The sequence below is a fragment of the Monopterus albus genome, unplaced genomic scaffold, assembly GCF_001952655.1.
Source record: "Monopterus albus unplaced genomic scaffold, M_albus_1.0 scaffold6.1, whole genome shotgun sequence".
NCBI classification, from domain to species: domain Eukaryota; kingdom Metazoa; phylum Chordata; class Actinopteri; order Synbranchiformes; family Synbranchidae; genus Monopterus; species Monopterus albus.
In genome coordinates this window covers 5,374,604-5,397,817 of record NW_018127886.1, presented here as the reverse complement: position 1 = coordinate 5,397,817, position 23,214 = coordinate 5,374,604, and the positions used below count along the sequence as shown (strand labels likewise).

The 23,214-nt window shown below is 40.1% G+C and overlaps 1 protein-coding gene across 6 annotated transcripts in view; it reads right to left on the bottom strand.

Annotated features, from left to right (window-relative positions):
- The window catches only part of LOC109971692 (TOX high mobility group box family member 2-like), a 74,415-nt gene extending 51,764 nt beyond the window's left edge, over positions 1-22,651 (bottom strand). The window contains exons 1-2 of one of the 6 annotated variants that reach the window (XM_020620097.1): positions 22,340-22,650; positions 21,931-22,258 (exon numbers count right to left, since the gene is read on the bottom strand). In XM_020620097.1, the coding sequence (XP_020475753.1) occupies positions 21,931-22,035 (105 nt within the window). In that variant the 5' untranslated portion in view covers positions 22,036-22,258; positions 22,340-22,650. Of the gene's footprint in view, positions 1-5,128; positions 5,210-9,664; positions 9,727-21,930 lie in introns of those variants that run through there. The other 5 variants (XM_020620106.1, XM_020620121.1, XM_020620131.1 and 2 more) reach the window with 5 other exon arrangements.
- Between the last annotated feature and the right edge of the window lie 563 nt (positions 22,652-23,214).

The window sequence follows — 23,214 nt, the reverse complement described above, 5'->3', positions numbered from 1 at the left end:
CAGCCCACAATAGTTGAAATTTTTCTTATTGTAAGGAAATCCCATGAAAAGACCATTAGACCACTGGAAACATAAAAAAATCTATTATTATTCTTAGTTATTATCATTTGAATCAATAATCAGCATCTTGATAAAATGGACTGAATTGCTGGGTATATGAAATGGGTCAAGCTGACAGAGAATTACCACCAAACTCTTCTCTAGCTCATTGTTTTGGCTTTACAGTTCACTACTTCACTGCCCTCACTGCCACACTCATCAGCATCTTTTTCAGATGCAGCAGACAACAACATCTTTTTCAGATGCAGCAGACAACAAACACAATGACTGCTCTGACAGACCCGGTGTGCGCCACCTTCCCAGCACCAAAAAAACAGACAAAGTTAGCAGCTAGCTGCTGAGCAATGTTGAGCACTTATTAAGAGCCAGATGTTTTTTGTCAGGAGGTGGTGGAGAGAAACACAGAGCTAAAAGGTGAAGTTACATTTGCCAGGTGGTGCGCAATTACAGCACCAATATGGGGTGGCTTAACAGTTTTTATCATCGTTAGAAATTAATGTACTGTTTGTGCGTCACTGAACTGAATTTAAAAAGGATAAATATATTAAAAGTAGCATAGATTGCTTTTTGCATTTGTTGACATATTTAACTTTGTTGCTGCTATTTCACGAGTGCAAAGCATGTGCGTGTGTGTGATTGTGTGTCCCCCCCACTGTGTGGGGGCTGGGCAGAGGGAGCGAGCAGCTGGCAGGCCCACACTTGACTACATATTGACCTGCTTTGCATTCACCTGTTATTCAGCTGAACCTAATGTTTCCACTTGGCTCTGCTGCAGCTGAGCTGCAATTAACCTCGCTGTGAGCGCAAGGCAAGCAAGTCTTAAGTAATTTGTCACAGTAGTTTGTTGAACTTTACTAAATGTCATTCTCCCTAATCCTGTGAAATTAACAGCCTTTACTTTAATGAAGAAAAAAGAAAAAAGTTTTGCCCAAAGAGAAACTTCTCACATTACCTGTAAACACAGCCTACAATATACTGTTATTTTTCACTCTTAAAGTTTTTGACAGGTGCAGGTGATCTTTTGACTGCAGATAATTAAACTCTGAAAATGTCTTTTGCCAGTCTGCTGTGTCAGACGTTTCCCTTCTCTCCACTCCACTCCTCCTCTTCGCCTCTTCTTGTTTTTTCCCACCCTCCATTTACCCCCTCCCTCCTCCTCCCAGATGCTCGCTCGGCTCTCGTCTGTGTTTGGGTTGCGACTGCAAGGGGTCATCGCCTGCCTTGTTCTCACACGTGGAGCACCGATGATGTGTGTTGGTGTGTGTGAAAGAGAGAAAGAGTCACTACACACTCGTCTACGGATGATTACATGAATGAGTGTGAATGTCTGTAAAGGAATGGGAAAAAAATAGTGTGTGTGTGAATTTATCTCAGTGTCTGTGCAGTTTAGGCTGAGTGCCTTTCCCACTCTGTGTGTTTCAAAGTGTTTGAGTGTGTATCTTTGTCTATATGTGTGTGTGTATGTGTGTGCACGCCTTACTAGCTCAGTGCCAGGTCTCTCTAATGAGTCTGTCAGGCGCTGTTAGCAACGGCGTGCTCCCTGGCTCAGCGCACTCCTACAGACACACTGTGATTAGCCGGGCCAACGGCACACCACCGGGCCAGATTAAACACTCACCACGCCGCCAGGGAACACACACACACACACACACTCAGCATAGAACACATTAGTGCAAGCATTACACACACTCACAGAAGCACCACACACAGACATACTTATACACACACAGCTTCATCATCATCATGCCTATTAGCCTGCTCTGATACAGTAACATGTACTTGCCCTCCAGAGCCAGGTGTTGATGCCAGTGGAACTGAAAAGTAATGCAAAATATAAGCATAATACAAGCCACCTATGGAGCCTGCAAAAGTGTTAATATTTCATTAATCTCTCCTCCGTTATTAAAATCCTGCCTGCCTCTAATCTTGAACATCAGAATTAAGGACAGCTCTTCTGGCTCAAGCCACTTTCAACATCTTCATTAAAATGACATGATTCACTAATTATAGGTAATTACCCTTTAATGAGCAGCTGAGATGAGTGAGCAGATATAAGAGGAGGGCCGGGTCTGAGGACACATCTTTTGTCATTCCTCAAGGGCCTCGAGTGTAACAGCTTGACCACATATCCCAGTGATGACTCTGGTTAGACTGGCACTTAATCTACCAGTATGTTTCTTCAGAAGTGCTTGTTAGATGGATGATTATCTTTGGAACCCACCTCCCATGTTGGATTACTTCACACCACGATTGATCAGCTGTGTAGAGTTCAGAAAGGAACTAGGGTCTAATTTCTTTCCCAACCTGGTTATAAAAAATTCTTTACACAATTGTTTATCAGTTCTTATATGAGCAACTGATTGTAACACTTTGTACATCTAACAGGAGAGACTGTCTGAAAATATGCACTGTTCGGCCCATATCTGAACAATAAAATACCTACTCCCTCCTGTCTGCTGACTTTTCACCCACATTATTTCCAACGTGGGCGGAAAGCATGTCTCAAGAACTAGTTCTGTTTTGAAGCATTCTGTATCCTGACCCTAAAACACCGTTCAGACATTAACCTGGTGTGTGAAGCCCTTCTTAACGCTTTTCATTGGTTACATATTTGTAAAACCCACAAACTGATGTAAAGAGTGATCAGTAGCATTGATTTATGAAAAGAAAAAGACAAAATATGGACATACGAGGTTTCTGCGATATCAAACTTCTTGGCAATCCTGTTGTCAGACTGTTTTGTTTCATGTGAATATTTTTAGCTGCCTCAAAAAAATAAAAATAAAAAAGTACTTTATGTCAAAAAAGTAGCAGTTAGAGAAAAGTAAGAAAATTACTTTAAGCCGAACAATGTTTTGTTTTTCTTTCCATAAGCTACGTCTTGGATTTGTTTCTAACCTCAGTTTGTGATCCACTGCGACTGTTCTTTAAAAGACGGTGTTGTAATGTTGTGTTTTATAAATTCTACCTAATAAAGCTGCAGTTTGGTGGCCTTCTAAAAATTTCATATGGCAAGTTAGAAACTGTAGTCATAAAGCATCTTTGCATTCAAAAAGTACACGGGGTTGTGTCATGTATCCACAGCAGAGGAAAGCTTGTGTGTTGGAACAGTGTCTGCCACAGGGAGCCTACAGTGTTTAATACCAGAGGTACCGTATTCTTAACCAATACAGAGCAACCTGTCCTGGGCCTGCCTCGAACAAACTATGATGACCAGCACTGGGTTAGAAATAACATTACTGACTGTTAAGAGCTGCAGTGTGTAACACATTTAAGGTTGTAAGGGGTTAAAGTGGGCAGCTTATCTAACTGTGAAGGTGTAGGAGGTGCAGACTGTAAACTCAGAAGGGAGGGGTGCTCACAGTTCCTTTGTTGTATAACTAAGAGGAAAAAAATTGTCTCTCACCCCGAAAACAATCGAAAATGAGATTGCTCTAATAGCCTACATCAACTTTAAAGAGTGAGGTTTTTTTATCTTGGGCCTGCAGAAAAAAAGTCCCTACAAGAAGACGCTGTGCACACTCTGCCCCCTCTTTCTCATTCTTCACATCTCCCTCTTTCGCTGGCTCTCGTGCCAAGTGGCCTATTTTTACCCCTCCATGTGGCATCTTAAGGTTTTCCTTCACCGCCATGTTTCCTGTCATGGGTGTGTAGGTACAACTGAACAGTGCAGTTACTGAAAAGGTCCTGACACTGTCTGCCTAACTGTTCCTCTCTCAGATGTGGTCAAAGATCCAAGGCAGTGAAGCCTTAACGTTGTATTTTTTGTTTTGTTTGTCTTTTACACCTTACAGTCCATAAACTGAAACATAAGTTTCCTCTCAAGTAGATAAGGTAGATAAAGCAGAATGAACGTATTGGGATTTTTTCTTACAATATTTGCATAAGTAACAATTTGTTTACTACGGTGCTAAAGTTCATTCAGTGACCTCCTACCACCACCCCCACCTCCCCACCTCTGGCTATCCCCCATTAAAAGCATATTTATCATAATGCCATATACCCCAACACAACACTGCATCTTTTCTCTGACTTAAATGTGCAGAATGTGATATACTGTACTGTGAGGCACAATGGAGTAATTGTGTTTTGTGCCTTGAAGGAAAGTATGAGTTGGGGGAGACGAAATATCAGTGCAGGGTGTACTGTATCTTTTCCAGCCTCATATCCAATTCGAAGTGGCGGCAGCTTATGGAGATATAAATGAGCAACGTGATTTTGAGGATGTGTAACTGTGTTGCCTCTCCTCTATTACAGCAGACTTTAGTATGTTTCTTAGCTCTTTAATGTCAACCTGTAACACAATAAACTTTAATAACCTTTCTTTCTGCAGGGCAAAACAGTATATTAGACTTATACATTTTACCCCAAATCTTTTCCAGATGTATATGATTGAGTAAAATTCTTTTATAAAGGATAAATATACATTTGGACCTAAAATGATAAACAATAAAATGCCAATAGACTGCATGAAGTTAACTGTCCTCCTTGTACTGCACCGCTCCTCTAGCATGACGCATAGTGCCTCTTTTGTTCCGCCACTCATTGCTTATGTTACTGTAGAGCACTAATGCACACAGATCGATAGCTTACTTTCCATTTCAACACATTGAGCTGATCTACGGACACACAGTTGGAATTGATCCGGCCCTGTCAACACAAAGTTTTAGATCTTTACGTCTTTTTGCTGCTGCAGAATATAAGGTCTTTAAATAAAAACTATTACAGTGCGTTAACAATCTTAAACTTCTCTGTTGCTTGTTGATGAAATCTCTATATTACACACTGAATAACTGCATTGCTGATGATGATATATTGTAAGGCATGGTGGGTAGGAAACAGTGCAACAGAGACATAGAAACAACACATCAAGATCAAAACAGAACATCTGGCCCAGTCGCATAAATCTAATTTTATAATGTTCTGTCACATCCAAATGCTTCTCTTGCACATTGTAGACATTTTATGATAGGATTCCAAACAGCTGTAAAGTCATAACAGACATAAAACATGTTAATACACCAATAAAACAATCGGTCTTAAATGTAAAGAAAAAAAAAAACTATACCTGACGCTCTGCTGGTCTAGAACAAACAAGCCCAGCAAAATCCATTTCCTCCCTCACAGGATGTCCACCACATGCTAGCAGGTTTTACGACCACGGCTAAAAGGTGCAAAAACGCAAAGCATGTTTCAAGGAAGCCAAACCATCAATCTGCACTTCTAACAACCTACATGGTGCACACAGTGTGAATATACCCTGAAACCGTTGCTGCATTGAAGGCAGACAACACGGACTGGCCGGTCTCACTCATGCAGATCATTTTGTGTGCTTTACTCTGTGACTGTACAAACGAGACAAATGATTTTTAAGGACACCTCAACAATGTTTTTAGTTACAGATGTGTATTTGTAAAAACTCAAGGACTAATGTTGTTGTTGTTTTCATGACAAGATTCCTGTTAAAGCAGAAACCCCTACCTTCAAGTTAAACTGAAAGATGCCAAAGTATGTCATGTAACTTGAAAACATGCTGCAGGCTATATAGCATGTCATTACGCCTTAGCCAACTGCAACTGTCTGTTAAGACCTCTGATCCTTCCTCTATATGGCTGTATGAACAACCCCCTGGAGAATCAGAATATGCCCCCCCCCCCAGCTATAAATCATATACTGATCTTTTAAAATTACATTTTGCTCAGCCTACACAACCCAGTAGGTGCTTCTAAGACCAAGATAAAATGCTTTCAGTGATAACAATAAAACAGCTCTTCTTGGTTCGATGAGCCAAACCATCAGTTTTTGAACAGCAGAGATGGAGCGAGAAACAGAGAGAGGGAGAGCACTAATCTCATTACCTTCCCTTCCTGGCATTAGACAATATTCATTTCTCTGTGGCAACTGGCAAGAGGGTGATGACGGAAAAAAAATTTCAATTGCACATCCAACCATTTCATTTTCCATGTAATTAAATCAGTTAAATGTTTTTAAAACATGTAAACTCCATCAGTGACTCTGAGCTATTTGCATTTTTAATCAGGCCAGATTAATTCTAATAAGCGAGCTGGGTTAAGGCGATGACAGAACAGGCTTATTGTGTGTCTGTCACACTCATTTAATTCTGTCATTATGTCCCATATCCTATTATGATAATTGGCTTTTTGTTCTTAATCAACAACCAGCCAAGGCCTTGACTAGTGCACCTTTAACCTTCAACATGTTTGCAGAAGTCTTCCACCTTAAAAGCAACAACTAGCTGATAAAAGAAGAGACGATGGGGAAAAAAAAAGGAAAAAAAAAGAGCAATGTTCAGGCTTATTCAAACTGGCTGCTTGCTCCAGATGAAAAATGACTGTCAAGAAGCTGCATGTTGACACTTGGCATAGGGTGTAAGGCAAACACATTAGATGGAGGAAATAGGTATCACCATCTTCCCCCTGCAAGGTAACTAAGCAGAGAAGACGAATGTGTCTGATGTGTTCAGCCATTTCCTCTGCTCCCTCTCCGGGGAGTCGCTCGCAAACGAAATCTCTGAAGAAACTGGCCCTGCTGTTTAATTGAAAGACACTGCTACAAACAAACAGGGAAAGTGCTAACAGATTATAGCCAGAAGAGACACACAGTAAGCCCAATGTTGCTGACAAAAACTAAAATGATCCTATACATAAAAATAGCAGACATAATCTTAATTAAGTACAGAGCTGCAAAAATAAATGCAAGTGCAAATGATTCATTAATTGTATATGGTTTTCGGTTTAATTACATAGACATTTCTCTGAGGCAGAGCAGCTCTGAAAAAAAAAGGAAAATTTTTAAAAATACAAACAATTCTACTTTAAAAGAAATCATTATTCAACATGGCATTCATCACTTTAGCAGCTCAGCAAGCTGGTTTACTTTGCTAGAACAACTTGTTTATGTTTGGGCAGTCAGCTAGGCCAATTAGCCAACCTGAAGTGCCATATAGATTGACTGCAGTTATTTCAGTTAACCACACCAAAGCTTTGTGATATTAAAGCTACACTATGTAACTTAAGGTAGCACTAGCATTAAACTCCACATCAACCCACTCTGCTCCGACCAGCACTTCCCCTCTCTGCTCCACTATGATCTACTATGGCCCGCTCCACCACGCTCTGCCCAGCACTTCAGATATTTGCTGGTTCCTTAGCTCCACACCCAATGAGATGATATTAACAAAAGTGTTTCTGCCTTTGACAAACATTTGTATGAATACAACTCCATTTTGCACATTTCCATTCATGAAATGTTTATCTACTGCAATAAAATAATCTATTCAATCATCATGTACAGTAGGCTCCCACCTTGCCAAAAAAAGGTAAAAACATTTTCTATATTGTCTAGCAGAGCAGCAGACACATTCTCCCTCAGCAGCACAGCCAGAAAAAATAAACAAAATAGTAGTCACATACAGTATGTGGTGTTAAGATAGAACAGAAAAAACTTATCACATCAGTAGCACTGTGCAGGACCTCTTGGTGTCAAACGTGATCAGGGACATTTTCAGCCCTGTGGCAAAACTGTGTCGGTTAAGTTATGTGGTGTTTCTTTGAAATAGTCAAAGGGGAAATTTCCTTTTCAGTTTTTACAGCACCACAATGACAGTCCTCTGGAAACCACAATAATGTAATGTTAATGTTTCTCTCACAAGAAAACACAAAGGTGCACAGTAAATTTTGGTGAGGGTCTAGACAAAATGTTAAATCTTTCTAATTTTTGAAGATTTTTTTAGGCATGAATGACACTGCTACAATAAACTAAGACAAATTAATAAATAATAGAAAATCTCTGATAAGATTTTTCATCAAACATGTATAAATGTACATACAGTCCCATACATAAATGATTATTTTGTGTCATTATTTACTGTTCTTAATTTGTTTTGTCCTTCCTCTCAGAAACATCAGCAGCTTTTCTCCTGCTAAAGTAAAATCTTTCTTCAGTTATTGTTTGTTAGATTCATTTTTTTATACAAGTAAGGTTGACAAACTGGTTTACACAGCATATTCATCCATACAGTATAAAACTTTTATACATCTGCCCTTTTTGTCAGAAGCTATAATGGGGAAAATATGTCCTCCATTCAATAGCTTTAAATGGCCTGTAAACAATGCCAGGAAAGCAGTGTAGGCTGGAAGGGCTTTGCTTCAACAGAAGCCACCCTGATGTTTGTAGTTTCTTACTGGCGACTGTCCTCTCAGCAAAATGCTGCATTTATCTCACTCATATTCTTAATTCTAAAATTAGCTGTGGGGTGCAGAAATCTGTCGGTGCTGATTTGCTTGGACAGGTACAGCGAGAATGCATTAATTTAGCTTTGTTGAGGTTTCTGTATCCCCTGCTTTGCCTATATCTAAGTGCATTAGTGTCCTTTTGAGAAGGCACTTTTCTAGTAAAAGATATTTTAGAGAGATTTTCTCAAGTCCCAAAAGACAAATGCAAAAAAAGCAGAGTTAAGCACAGCCATTCAAGCGCTCCTATTAAAATGTGTTCTGCTTTACCAAACAGAGAAAGCTACAGTTTCTCAAGTCTCACTCACTAATGTTATGAGTAAGTTAGATGTCGGCTCTCGGTGCACAGCCATTTCACACTCCCACAAGCAATTTCACTTTTACTGCTCTAAAGACAAAACTTAATAAACCTCTTCATTTCACAGTCAGACCTTATGAAAGTGCTGGATGGCCTAACAATTTACATTTTACTCACTATTTATCTGTAAAGAGGATTTAATAAGTTCAGTCTTGAGTACACACAAGGTGAGCGTTACTATGGGGACGCAGAGTGCCCCTCTGTGGCACCGAGGCCTGCTCCATTGTGGCGAGAGACAACAGCTGTCTTTACCTTTGGCAGGCAAACAGGCTCATTAAGAGTGGCCATGTTTGTTTTTATGCCAGATACCTAGCCCTAAGCAAACATTACCATATCTCCACTCCACAGCCGTCGCAGTCTCAACATTTCTTTTCCTATTGTGGAGGGAGGCCCTGGCACATTCAGTCTGCAGCATGTTATTTTCCGCAAGCTCTGGCCTAGTTGCCAGTGGCTTTCAAAGAATGCACGCTTAATTGAGAAATTTAGTCGAGGTTCGAGCCGATGAAATGCAGCTAGCTCACTGCTGGGATGCTATGAATGCTGTGAATGTGATATATACATAATGTATGCCATTATACCACCTAACATAACATCTTGTGGTATGCCACAAGAAAGACTTCTTTGTTTGTTGTGCCGTAGACATGATAAAGGCATCATTATTTGGTCTGTTCACAGCTAACAGTAGAATCTGCAGCGAAAGGTTTCATTCACATATTTTTGACTCTCTCAGCACTGGCTGTGGCTTGAGTGACAAGGCAGGTTGAATTCATAAGGCTTTGACAAAAATTCCATTTAAGAGGAAAATGGCATTGAATGTCATTCCATTACTGCAGATGGCAAAAATGGGAACACTTTAACCCAGAAGGCATTCACATTAAATTATACAAAACAGCAGAAAGACTGCTTTAGACTTTCCTATAAATCCACTATATGCACAGTACTGGAATATTTTCAGTCAGAGCATTTCCAGAGTAGTCTTCCAAAATGTACTCACTTATTTGATTTCATCCCTTTTCTCCATTTGTCAAGCCCAAAGTCACAATACATTGTAAAATGAGTTCTTAATGTGGAGTAATGAGGCTGTCATGGCAAAGCAGTCTCTGCTTGTTTGACTTTGACTCATGTCGTACATTCAATTAAATCAGCTGAAGTCAAGCTGGCCCCAGGCCAGATTGGTAATGGGTGACCTCATTCAAACAATCCTCTGAAATATTGAAACAATAAGAGGAAGGACCCTGAGTCAGTTGCAAAAGCAAACTCCACTCAAAAGCGATAAGGTAGAAAATTACAGTAAAGTCACCAAAGTGTTTGAAACATTTAGTAGATTTGTCTGTAGGGATGCTTGTAGTCTTTTCATGCTTCCAGAGTTGTTGCTTATGTTGCTTGTGTGTGTGCTGTCATTAAAAATCACAGACCTAATGGAGTTCAATTCAAGATTCCACAGATACAAACATGGAAAAAGCACTCTTATGTTGTAAATAAAAGATAACCATCTCTTCTGTCAATATATAAAACTAAACGTGCTCTGTGAACTTTGATTCCACGTCCTCCGCTTGTAGTAACTGAAAACAAAATTGCTTGAGCTTTAGAGACAAAACTACCTTACAGATTTTAAACACAGCTGGCCCATTTCTTCTTTAGGAGGTTTACTTGTCCTCAGAAGTCTAAACGGATTTATTTGGATGTTGAAATGCCTGGAATCCAAATCATGACACAAACACTCTCAAGGCTATGTAAACAACCTTTCCATTTCCAGTCTAACAACCACGCCTTCAGTGCAATAACTAGTACCAAGGGCACAAGTGCTTCTAACATTTGTAAGAGTGTCCACTGTAACACAGTTATCAAGAGAGGGCACTCCAGCAGTAGGCATCACTGAAAAGTCGACTCTCCTAACAATGTACATTCAATAATGTTACTTATTTTAAGGTACATTTACCATTCATTATTATGTGTACATTTACAATTTGGAATTACAGAGACATCCTGAACTGAAGTGCTTTGCAGGATAAACAGAAGCGAGGTAACCAAATCAAAAATGAACATCTTGCTTTACTCACTTGTGTTTCTCAACTCACCAGGGCAATTGCAGTTACAGTAAACAGATTAAAGAGCACACACACACACACATACACACTCACCGTAACTGCATCTCATTAAGCAGCATTCCCTCTGGCGCTTATTCCATTAGAAATTAAAACTCGGGACAATTAGTGGCATATTGGTCTCAGCTCAGTGCGCTATATTTGTGCTTTCAAGGCTCAGAGATGACTTAATTAGACAGAAAACTGTGCGATGGTACTGTGCTGGAGCACACAGTGAATACCTGGCGCAAGGGTCGACCACAACAAATTCAACAGTTGAAGAATTAACTGCTGGAAATAACACTTTATAATGGAAAAAAAAACAAAGAGCACAACTAAAATTTAAAGCTTGCTTACACTTCATAGTTCTAAGAAGTTACTTCAATAAATATAAACTTTAGTGCTGATAAATTATAAACATTGAAAATGTTAGTGCAGCCCTGCTGATGTGTGATCATTTCTTCCAAAGGATACCAAACAGTCTCAGAGATGCTGAGGGTCAAATGTTCAGATTTCTCTGGACAGACTGCTCATTTCCTTCTTTGGAAGATTAGTACTCGACTTTTGTGCACATATTGCAAATCTGTCAGGATAGGGTGCTCTTTAATTAAGCTACTAACACAGTTTTACTTATACATAACATCTCAGTGACATAGTGAAGTCAGAGCTGAATGAGGTATCTTAATTCTCACTACAGTATGTTTCCACGCACAAGGTAAGCACAGTTCTTATCTCTTATCTGCTTCATCCCTCTGCTTATGACAAGGACACAAAGCACATTTTTCTGTAATTGAACCAACTCTAGTTTATGTAACAATTGACCGTTCTGCCCTTCAAACTCAAGAGAGAGACTGATTTGATCGCTCCATGTACTTGCTCCTGTCATGTGACACCATGTCCCATTATATTGTGATGCTGTCATAGGAGGAGAGGAAATGAAATGCCTTGAAGCCGTATAGAATGTGTATCGAGGGGTTCTGTGGACATAGAAAGTCTGGTGCAGAAGAAGAAATTAGGGGTTCTTTATTCAAACTTTTACAGTTTCTGTATGCCAATGTTGTACAGCATGAGTACTGGGGTTTACTTCCTTTATGTTTATCTGGTCTTCAAAACTATATTGACTGTCTCTGAAGATTGGTGCATTTTGGAAGGTGACAGAAAAGGAAGTGGTTGTGTTGGGGTTCCCACAGACCAACGAGCCAATCATCAGCAAGGGACAGTGTTGATTCAGTGCAGCCACAATTGTTTCTAATTTTAAGAGGCACGCAATGAGTCCACAGGTCAGCCACAATTATAACACTGCTGGGTTTTGCAGGCACATGGGTGTTCGTAGAGCTGTTGCAAAAAGCATGCTGCTAGTTTGTTGCAATTATGAATCATAGCACCCGCTAGCTCACAAAAATGTCAAGTCTTTGTAGATAAAGTTAGCAGTTTCATCCATCCATGAGCTAAACCTGGCTATCTTTGAGGGTCAGATGGCTGGAGCCTATCTCCACTGACAATTGGCAAGAGGCAGGGCTGACACACAGAGACAGACAACATGTCACACACATTCACACCTCCAAGCCATTTAGAATGCAATTAATTTAACCTTCTTTCTTTGAAACAGGAGCACCTGGAGGAAACATGCAAACTCCATAGAGAACGGCCCCACCTGGTCAGCAGGTTCAAGCCCTGAACCATCTTGCTATGTACCGCCATGCAGCTAATATTCTGAATTCTAATATTCTAATTCTAAATAATGAGACAACTGTGCACTTCTCATGCTGTAACACTGGCAACTCAAACCACATTTTAAGCATCAGACACAGCATGTAAACCCAGTACAATAATATTTAAAACACTGACCTGTGTGCAAGCCAACACTTTGATCGTTGTGATGAAAACACCATTTATATATTATGTAGCTTTTGCTTTATTAGTATTTGGATATTGCAACACTTCCCTAACAAGTCAGCATTTATTCTGTTATGATGAGTGATAGAGACATACGGTCCAGCATCTACCAGACAGGATTGTAGCTTTCAAAACTCAAATGAGCTTGATGATGAATTAAACTTGAGTATGCTGGGTTTCTGACTGTGAAGAAACAGCCACTGCAAAAAGCAAAAAGGAGGTAAGATACAGTAGATGTCAAAACGCCCCAAAGTTTCAACTAATATAAACTATCCGGCTTCACAGAACCTGCTTAACCTCTTTACTGTTGGGTTTTTGGTTCGTTTTTTGTTTAAGATTCCTAACCTACTCATACCCACAAAAAACATACAAGCAACACTGGTAGCTATTAGCTAGTTGAACTCTTAAAAGCTTTCTACTTCTGCCAATGAACACCATCCTACTTGAACACGATATAGCCCAGTTTTACATTCGGGTACATTTTTATGCAAATGCAGGGACTGATGGAAGGCAAACTGTTTGACAGCTTTCTTCCTACATAAGAAACATACTGTATATCCCTATGAAATACTGTGTCTTTATCTCCACTGTGAACTGAATAAATGATAATTCATAAGCTCTCCTGTGGTGACTGTGGAGAAGTTGAAGCGGTTAATGAGTTCAGTGCCACATTTAACTGTACATTACAGGAAATATTGTGTATTATTTGTGGCTGGTGTCTGTGACAATACTGCTATCATGTACTCATAGTCATAAGATATAAACAGGCTATTAATACGCTTTATTCAGTGATTCATAAAGCACATACTTGGTAAGATATGAATGGTATTATGAGTTGTCACTAACATACAGAGGAAATAAATAGGTACTGCACAGTTGGTTTTTTTATTGATTTCATGCATGTAAAGGGGATTTTTGGCTCTAACCACCAAGCATGGCAAAGGTTCTAGAGGAAACACTGCATGTATTAAACCGACTGAGTTACAGTTCAGCCTTGCTTTTCACCTCTGTAGCATCTCTGTAGCTTCTCCAGTCTATGATGGGAGGCGGCTGATGCCTTCGCACCACAACAATACCAGATCATATCATTATTTCCCACCTGGTATGCAAACAGTTTAACAGAGTTGCTGTCATAATCTGGGTAAGGCCAGTAATTATGGGTATGTAAACATAGTTAGTGTTTTACACGTGGTGACATTGAATCTAAATGCTGAAAGGGAAATGTTTCTAGACTTTTAACAATGGGAAAGCCAGTGACAATGGGCGATGAAAGAAGCACTTGTTCTTTTTTCAACAAGTGGCCATGTAAGTTGAGAATTTCTTTTGTGTGTGTCTCTGTGTTTGGGGGATGTTGCATGAATCGGCAGTCAGCATTTAGGGTTCAAAAGAAAACAGCAGCCTGAGCTCCTGTCTATGTGAAAACCAAGGCTATGGTGCTCTGTATCGAGTGCCATTGTTTTGGTAATAGTAAACCTGGGGCACTTGCCAGGAGGCATTAGTCATTCATCTAACAAGTTCCACATAGCAAACCACAAAGTGCTCCACTGTCGACTTCCTCTTATTGAATTCTGAGCACATAAGCACATTTCCAAGTATCTTACAGTAAGGTCTAAACTTTCTGATGACTAGCTACCTGAAATATGGTTGCCATGTTTGTTTATTTGTGCATTTTCCTGACAGGAAGCCGGCTCATTTGAAAGCATGCAGGTTTTCTAGCGAGTGGGGGAGAGAAGAAAGGAGCTGGTGGGTGAAAGGCAGTAAGGAGGGGATTAGGGCAGAGTGCAATTTTTCAGCAGGGCAGGCATACGACATGATCTCTAATTACCCACAAAGTACTGTGCAACCCAAGCCACAGATTAGGCTGCATTATCAGGCTTAATAAAACATGACCATCTTTCAGTTTCACTCTCTTTCACTGTGCTGCTGCCACAAACATTTGTTTCTGGTTATGACATCCCCGATGCCTTTACTTAACTGGTCTAGCTGTGCCTGTTTCTACTTCACTGCAAAAGGCACTAGCAGTCTCTGAGTAACAACATTAAAATCAAAAGGTCTGTTCTCACAGTTTAGACAGGAACATATTAGATAGTATATTACACAGAAGATAGTTCTGCTTTTATTTGATTTTATCTGCCCAGCTTTTTAGATACAGTAATTCTATCTATCTATATGTGTGTGTCCCAGATGTATGTAAGGGACTGAATTTATGACTATGTACAAAGGACTGTCCCTATGTTAACGGTGTGTTAGTGTGTTAGATTATCCACAAACCAAATTCCAATGCACCGTCATTGTATTGTCCAGGCAGCAAAGATCTTGGAGATGAATTTCTGGAAAACTCACTTAACATGACTTTTAAATTACTGTGTGTTTTTGGAGTAACAAGGCCACACCTCTAATTCATTTTCTTTTAAATGTTAACTGTTAGCAGCGTTGGACGTGCCAGAACCAAGGTCCTTCTTAGCAGTAAATCTTCCTCTTAAACCAGCCTGCTCCTACAGCACACCCTATTCGGACACCAACGACTGCTCATACTGTGTGCACATGCTGAAGTGCCAGCAACACATACATCGGCCTACATCCGTGTGCATACACATACACATACACTAGGTTTACGTGGGTTGTGCCAGTAAGTGCAGCTTTAGGCTATGGTTTTTCACTACTGTCTACTGTGTTATTAACAATCCTATAAAAAGATCTGCTCAAGATTCCTTTTCCTGTGATTTCACAACCCTACCAAACTGCTTGGAGGTTGGTGAAGCCAAGTTAAGAGAGACAAAGTCCTCGATAGCATAACACCATTGACTGGATGTCACAATTTCCAAAATCCTATTTTTTCCCCCTCTGTTTATCTTAGTGACCTCACTCATCAGCATGGCTCATAGCCAGCTTGAGACTAAGTAGGTTGACAACACATAGGGGCTTTTTTGCATGCTTTCCCTCCCTTTTCTCAACTCACAAGCCTCCTCTAACCTCTTTACCTTTTGTCTATCTCTACTCTTTTCTCTTTCCATAACTCTACAGCAACTTTTCTCTTTTTAGGTGACTACAGTGTCTCAAACCAAACATGATAGCATTGCACAACTAAAACCACAGTATTACTACTGTACTTTCTGTCACACTTCTTTCTCTGCCCATTGTAAATGATCATGTAACTCATCATTAGCTCTCAGAGGAAGAAAGTGCCGCACTTTGATTACCTCAGTGACTCCCACAGTCTCTGCTGACTGAATTGGACGCAGACGATTAGAGCCTTGCAGAGGCAATTATATCTGCCTGCTAAATATGTCACACATAATAAATACATGCTCCTGACAGACAAGGACAAGGCGAGACAGTCACAGCTGGGGAAAGAGGAAAGAAAACAAATTTGGGATCATATGGATTTATCAACCCTGTCTTCCTCAAGTGGAAACCTCTCACAGTCCAAATCAATGCATGACAGTGAATTAATGAAAGACACCAGTGCTTAAACTAGAATTTAAAGATCTGCTGGTGAACGGCAACTTAAAAAAGTCAAAATCTGAGTGATAGTGCTACTGTACCTCCCAAAAGAATTAGAAGAATTGACACAACTGAGGCACGGCTTTGAAAATACTCATTTGACGCTAACTTTTCACTCCGGGAGCTTTTAGATCATTGCACTTTATATATGTACTGATTCTATGGGCTTGGACTATTAACTGAACTTCCATCTAGGTAGTGTCCTGTTAGGCTGCAGTACTAAGATGGCACTAACACTAGGCTGATAATATTTGTAAAGGATAGTCAGTGAAAACAAGGGAGGGAAGGAGCCTTAAATCCCTGGCAAGGAGCTTATACCATTGCCCGTGGTGTTTGCACAGGACATACCTCAGGAAGCTGAGAAAACTGGGAATGTTTGTCCAGCTTCCAGCCTTTTCCATGCATACATACAGTACACACAGCCCCATACATACATACATATACTACATACATATCTACATATGGAGAGCAACTGTACATAGATACATTGATCGTGCATAAAGCACATATAGTACCTTATGTACAGTATATGCAATATCTAGACCATACATACAGTGCATGTTGTACATACATGCTAGGGATGTTAATATCTATGAACAGACTACTTTACTGTAATTAGTGATTAATGTGTTCTGTATGTGACTGAACTGTGTTGTTTATTAAATATCAGAAATATCTTTAGAGCCCAAGGTGACAATTTCAAATTGCTTGTTGAGTTCAGCTAAGAGTCAAAAACCCAAAAAGGTTCAATATATTATTATACCATTTGGAGAAAGGGAGCAAATCCTAACATTTGATGACCCTGAGCCAGGGATATTTGGTATTTTTGCAAAATAAACAATAGTAAATGGCCAGCATAGCTGTAAATTAATTTGGTGCTGATTAATCACATAATCAACTAATATACATCAAATGCTATATATGTACAATGCATTGTACAGATTATGTAAACGGATAATAAACACTGTCACTGTCTACATTTGTTTACCTTCAGCACAAACACTGGCTGAATTCTGTATGAGCTTACTGTAAAAATAAAAATAAACTTAGTTACTTGAAGGTCACATGTTAAAATCTCATGATGGGCTCACTCAGATTTTCATTACTCTTGTCAGTGCAACTGAATATAAAACCACCGGGGGGGACATTACAGCTGCAACAACTGCACCCCTGATGATCTCTGGCACCAGTGTAGACAGATAAGTAGATAAGTCTTAGGCGTAGGCTCGCCTTAATTATGGTAAACACTTATGGGGATACACTGTTACTCACCAACGAGCAAGTAGCTTTGCACTGCTGGGACCAATAATTAGCACACTGGTTTAGCCCCCACCACCACCACCAATACACACATTCATACTGTCACTCTCATAACCTACATTAAACTCAAACACTGCATTTAAAGACCAACCAAAGAGCCACAGAGCATATTAAACTGTGAAAAATAAATTCATGATCTCTGATGTGTTATTAAAGCATCACGTCGTTTCTCCTTTCATCAGTCTGCCTACATCTATCAGAACAAACTGCCAAAAATCCCCAAAACTAAGTCACATAAGAAGCAGATGTAGACACCTTGTGGCTGGTTGGGAAAGGGACTTTTCACACAGAGTCACCCAGATAATAAAATATAAAATGCAAAAAATCTCTGTTCCATGTGCAGGCTCTGTGACTCAGCCAATGTCAGAGCCAATTCCAGTTTCATTGAAATGATTTCAAATAGTCAGAATCCCTATTAAAAAATCTCCTCCGTGTGTCAGGGCAGGCAGAATATGATTTAGTGGCTGTTTTTTCTCTGCCCCTGCTTGCTGTGTGTCACCAGCCCTTGCCGTGGTATGCATGGCCTTCCTCTGCACAGGGCTATGAAAGCAACTGTGATTGTGATTCTGTAGTCAGCAAAATGCTTGAATGGCCCCGAGTTAGCATGCGCAGGCATGCACACACACACACACACGCAGTGTCCCCATCCTGGGCCACTGATTACTTCAACCCATTTGACTCTCACTCATCCTCTGAGTCTCCCTTTCTGCCTCTCTGACACATACCACAGAGTTTGTCATTAGCTAATAGCAACAACATCACTTAACATGAACCTACACAACAGCCTCTGTACAGAGAGTGGTTAAATTGTAAGCCATGTTTAAGTACTCAACATCTTAAACAACCCTTGTACATTTAGGCAAACCTAACAATAAATGCTGCATGTCTCTGCTTACTTAAGAGCTTGTTTAGCTTGAGGACAATCATTTGGTGGAGAGTGACTGAATATTTTAATGTGCAGTAATCAAACATTTGCATACATACACAAAGCAGTTCTGTCATAAAAAAATAAACCAGAGATAAGGGATTCAAATGGAGCCCATCATTTCCCAGCTTATCTCAGGGAGAGACCACCAACTAACAAAGCCAGCTCTTCAGTCATGCCGTATCTAAGCAGATATCAGTTGTTGGGAGGATATATGAGCTGGGTGGAGCCTGAATGTATAAACACTGGCCCTTCTCTCTCTGCACTCTATGCTAGTGCTATACTGTAGGCTGCACTTCACCTCAGCAGCAGTCAGCACTGTTTGATTAAGGTATTCAAATAAAGGAGCAGACACTGGGTTCCCATTTCACAGAGCAAACTAAAAGTGCCGGGCAAATGAATAGCCACAGTACCCTGAGTTGTACATGTTGTATGAGACAAGATGATATTTTCAGTGTTTTCCACAACACATAGAATGCAAATTAGCATGGCATCTGTACAGTATATGAGTAATATATGTACAACACATTTTGTAAGACAGCAGACAGCATTAGAACATGGAACAGTTTCATATTACCATCACAGCACGGAGCTGTTATAATTGCATTATTCTATGTAATATCTCGGAGAGCGCCACAGTAATAAAAGACATGCACACTCACAGTGAAACAAAGTGAATATTCAAAGTATTGAAGGAAACATCTTCAGGGTTATTTATGGGTATTTCTAAATCACATCAATCAGCACTGCCTTCTCTGCTCATTTTATGCAGTGATGGAAGAAGCACTTTGATTGTTTGCTTACGTAAAAGTAGCAGTAGCAGGCCTGCATTCAAATAGTTACTTAAGTAAAAGTAGAAAAGTATTAGCATAAAATATATTTGAAGTACTTATTATGCAGAATAGCACAGCTCACATTAATGTATATCATATTATTACACTACGACTGTTGTTCGCAGTAATTATCAGCATCTTGAATACGGTGAAAGAGAAGCAATAATATACCCAGAAGCAAAAATACGCATCAGCTATTATGAATTTAAAAATGTGCAGATCCAAATAAGCAGTGTCACAAAGGCTGAATGCATGACAGCTGCACATGTTTTCCTTAGGAGTCCACTTGCTAATGACTGAAACTAGGCTTGTGCCCGCGCACAGCTTCCAGAGTTAGTAATGCACACAACAGGTTTGCAAATAAACACACTCTGAAGCTAAAATAAAAGCACATGCTCATTTTATCCAATTAGGCTGGTGTGTGACTCAAATTAACACTTTTAATTTCACAGTGATAAAAGCAGAAACATTTTCTCAAGTTGTAAGTTGCTAAATCGCAATATGGTTGCCAAACTGCAATCATCTTACCAAAAGCTGCTTTTTATTCAAATTATTTTGACACTTTTCCAATGGCATTACTCCAAAAGAATATTCTTAAGCTAAACTAGAAGCCAACAAATCCACCAGGAAATTCAGCTACAAACTAAAATGTACATGAATATGTAAAGTAAGCCCTTAAAAGCAAGTGACTTAATGCTGTGATTAGCCTTTTGCATCCACTCTACTTCAGAAAAAGACCTGGGCTGACTTTGAAATTGGCCAGAGATGATTAGAAGCAGACAGATCTAATCTGTAGATACAGGAGCTACATAACAAATCTGATTTCTCTTCATGACCATTGCTAGTTTGACAAGCAGGGAGGAACCCGACCTCATGCACTGTTAACATGATACCAAATGATCTCTGCTGGTGCCAGCCTCATTTGCATTGCTAGGGAAGGTAGTTAGTGTTACACGTGCGATTATACCAAGCTATACCTCCTCTTGTGGAAAGAAAACCAAATAAAAGTAGTAGGAGGCAGGGTTAAATAATTCAGAAGAACACTTGCAATTTCGAGGGGTGAAGCATTTTTGTATTGGACAGTAGTTGGCATCACTTTCTCCTTCCCTTCATATCATTTAATATCTAGTGGCTTTGCTTCCAGAATAGATGCAGTTGGTGGATATGGTTATATTCTTGAGATTATCTGTGTGGAAAATGATCCTAGTTCATTTGACCTATAAAACTAGAGCCTGTGTGGATGAAACAGTTATATGAGGCCATTTGTGTGTCACAGGTGTAAACCGGCCTTATGTTTTATACAGGCATTATTTCATCTGCGATTGAATAGGAGTTGCTCTATAAAACTGGGCCCTGATAGTTTTTTTATTCTTTTTTTTTTAGCAAGATGTGCTACCAAACTTGAGCAAAGATTATTAAAGCACCATTTATAAGACCTAAATTGGGAGCTGATCTTTTCAGTTAATTACTGGAATTTTCCATTCAGTTACAGAGATTTTCCATTGCCCACACAGAAAAAGACAAACATCCTCCAACAGTGTTTTGTAACATTTGCCACATTGTCATGCCTGAAAGTTGTCTTTATCCGAAAACACTAGTCAGAGAACTCGATCTTGATCTCATAAGACCTTCAGCTACAGCAGCAGGTCAACATCAAGAGCCTGTTGATTTGTCCTGTTCTAACCAGGGTAAGTGACAACAATAAAACCTAGTAAGAGACTGCAGATGGTTGAGATGGTGGTAAAACTACACATGCAAGTCACTTTGCAGATTAAAACTTAAAAAATGTCAAACTTTTAAAATTTAAATGAGTTTTCCTATTATTTCCACTGGGCGTGTGCTGTGGTAGTGGTACTCGTTAGTACTTCTGCTGTGATCAGTATCTTACTTTGTGCTGTTTTTATCTCTTATAGCAAGTTTTCAAAATACATTTCTGCTCTTTATAACAGCATTACAAAACACTGCTTGCTCTATAAAAACGGCTTATAATTGATCTATTTATTTATTTACTGAAAAATCTCGATCTACATAATGTTTTAAATACCACCTGCGCACTTGCAGCGGAGTCAGTGCATGTCACAAGTCAAAAGCCGCGGGGTGTCAGAACAAGGAGAGAAAGAGTGATACTTGTACCAGCCAGGCTGTGTGGCTTCTCGTTACAAAGTAATTAACAGTACATTGCTGGCACACATCCATTTAATCGTTGAACTCCCTGCGGAAAACCACATAAGCTATAAGTAAAAATTGAGAAGGAGGAAAGATGATGTTGGAGCAGAGAGCACGGTGGGGCAGTATGGATTCTATACAGTCCCTGGTATTCCACATCGGGTGGAAAACTTAATGCCTGCTTTGTGCACCAACACAACTGTACAGTCTCACAGGGGAAATAACCATGTAGGTTGGAGGCAAAAAAAAAAAGTTGGACTCCACATTTTCTTTCAACAGCAAATCAAAAAGACTGCATGTTTCACTGTAAACTAACTAATTTTGTAACTGCACAGCCCAGGTCACTTTACTTGCTGACACCTGACATTTTTTGAAGTGTGAAGCTCTGTGTTTGGAGCAAGTGAGCGCCCGTGGATAAAACGCGTCCAAAGCATGCGTTTTCACTGCGTAAACAGGCTCTACTGGCTCATACAGACAGGCAGGTGAGACACTAATCGTTTCGGTGCAGGAGGCTACATGGTGTTTTATTTACCTTGTTCGAGTGGTAATAGTCCAACGAGCTCAGACAACTTGGATCAGTCGGTAGGGAGCATGAACCCACATTTGCCGGGGGCGCAGGATAAAATCTCACGTCCATCTCAGGTTGTGCGAGACTGAAGGCATGAAATCACTTTCAGCGTCTTTGGCTCACTATTGTCTCAACAAGCACAACGACAGAGCAGGAGAGACAGAAGAGAAGTGAGGGAGTTTGTCTCGGTACCCTCTTCCCTCACATCCGTTCGCGGCCGAACTTCTGCACCAACTCTGATGATGCGCAGTCCTCCTCAGAGCCCCGCACCAGGATGCTAAACACTCACTCACTGAAACGGAGAGTACAAATTTCAGGGATACGCACGTGTTTGCAAAACTGTCCCGCTGTTCCAGAACAAATAAAAGCAAACCTCCAACTCAGATCCTCTCTTATTAAACCTTTTGTACGAATGGATAGTAGCCCATAAATTTGCAGCTTCTGTTTCCCCACTGCTCTCAGGACTCCACAGAGGCTTTGTTATGGAGGTGCATATTCTTGCAATGGTTCCAGTACAGAAGTGTTTGGACTTCCCTCTGCCATGCGACCTCTGTCGATAATAAACGGGAAAGAGGAACGAAGGGAGAAGGGGGAGGGGAGATTGGTGGCTGCCTTGGCAACCGCTCTCCTTTCTGCAACTGCGCGCTTCTGATTAGCTGGAAATGTAGTAGTGTGCACGGCTGTGCATTATAAAGCGCACTCTGCTTCCATCAGTGCTTCATAAAGGCTCCCATTTGGGTTATTGTGCCAAGGCGGATGGGAGGAGGTTGCACAGAGTCTCACTGTATTTCGACCATGTTTTCATGTATTTTTAATTTTCATTTGCATGGCTACAACCGAGCCATTTGTATTTATAACGTCGATATCACCTGATTATTCAAAACCTATCCCCGTAGGCTGTATAGTCTGTGCTATTGCATTTAGCAGTGAGCAAAATTCACTTGGATCTGAACAAGTTAAATCAAAAGGACAAAAGTGTGCGATGTCCAGAAGCCCAGTGTTTTATAGAGTGGTTAGCTTATAATGAAGATTTGTGAAGTCAAACTCAAATGATCATAAAGTTGTTTTGGTGGTGTCTGCATTTTACATTTGTTGCTATTTTGAGTAAAAGAAATGCAAAAACAAGAAAATGTCAAATAGAAGTTTTAATATTAACCTCACACGCCAGGGCAGAAAAACACATTCTTGAAAATGAGCACTTTCAAAAGTGGGCAAATAGAATGCATGGTGGAATATGTGCAAGGAGGT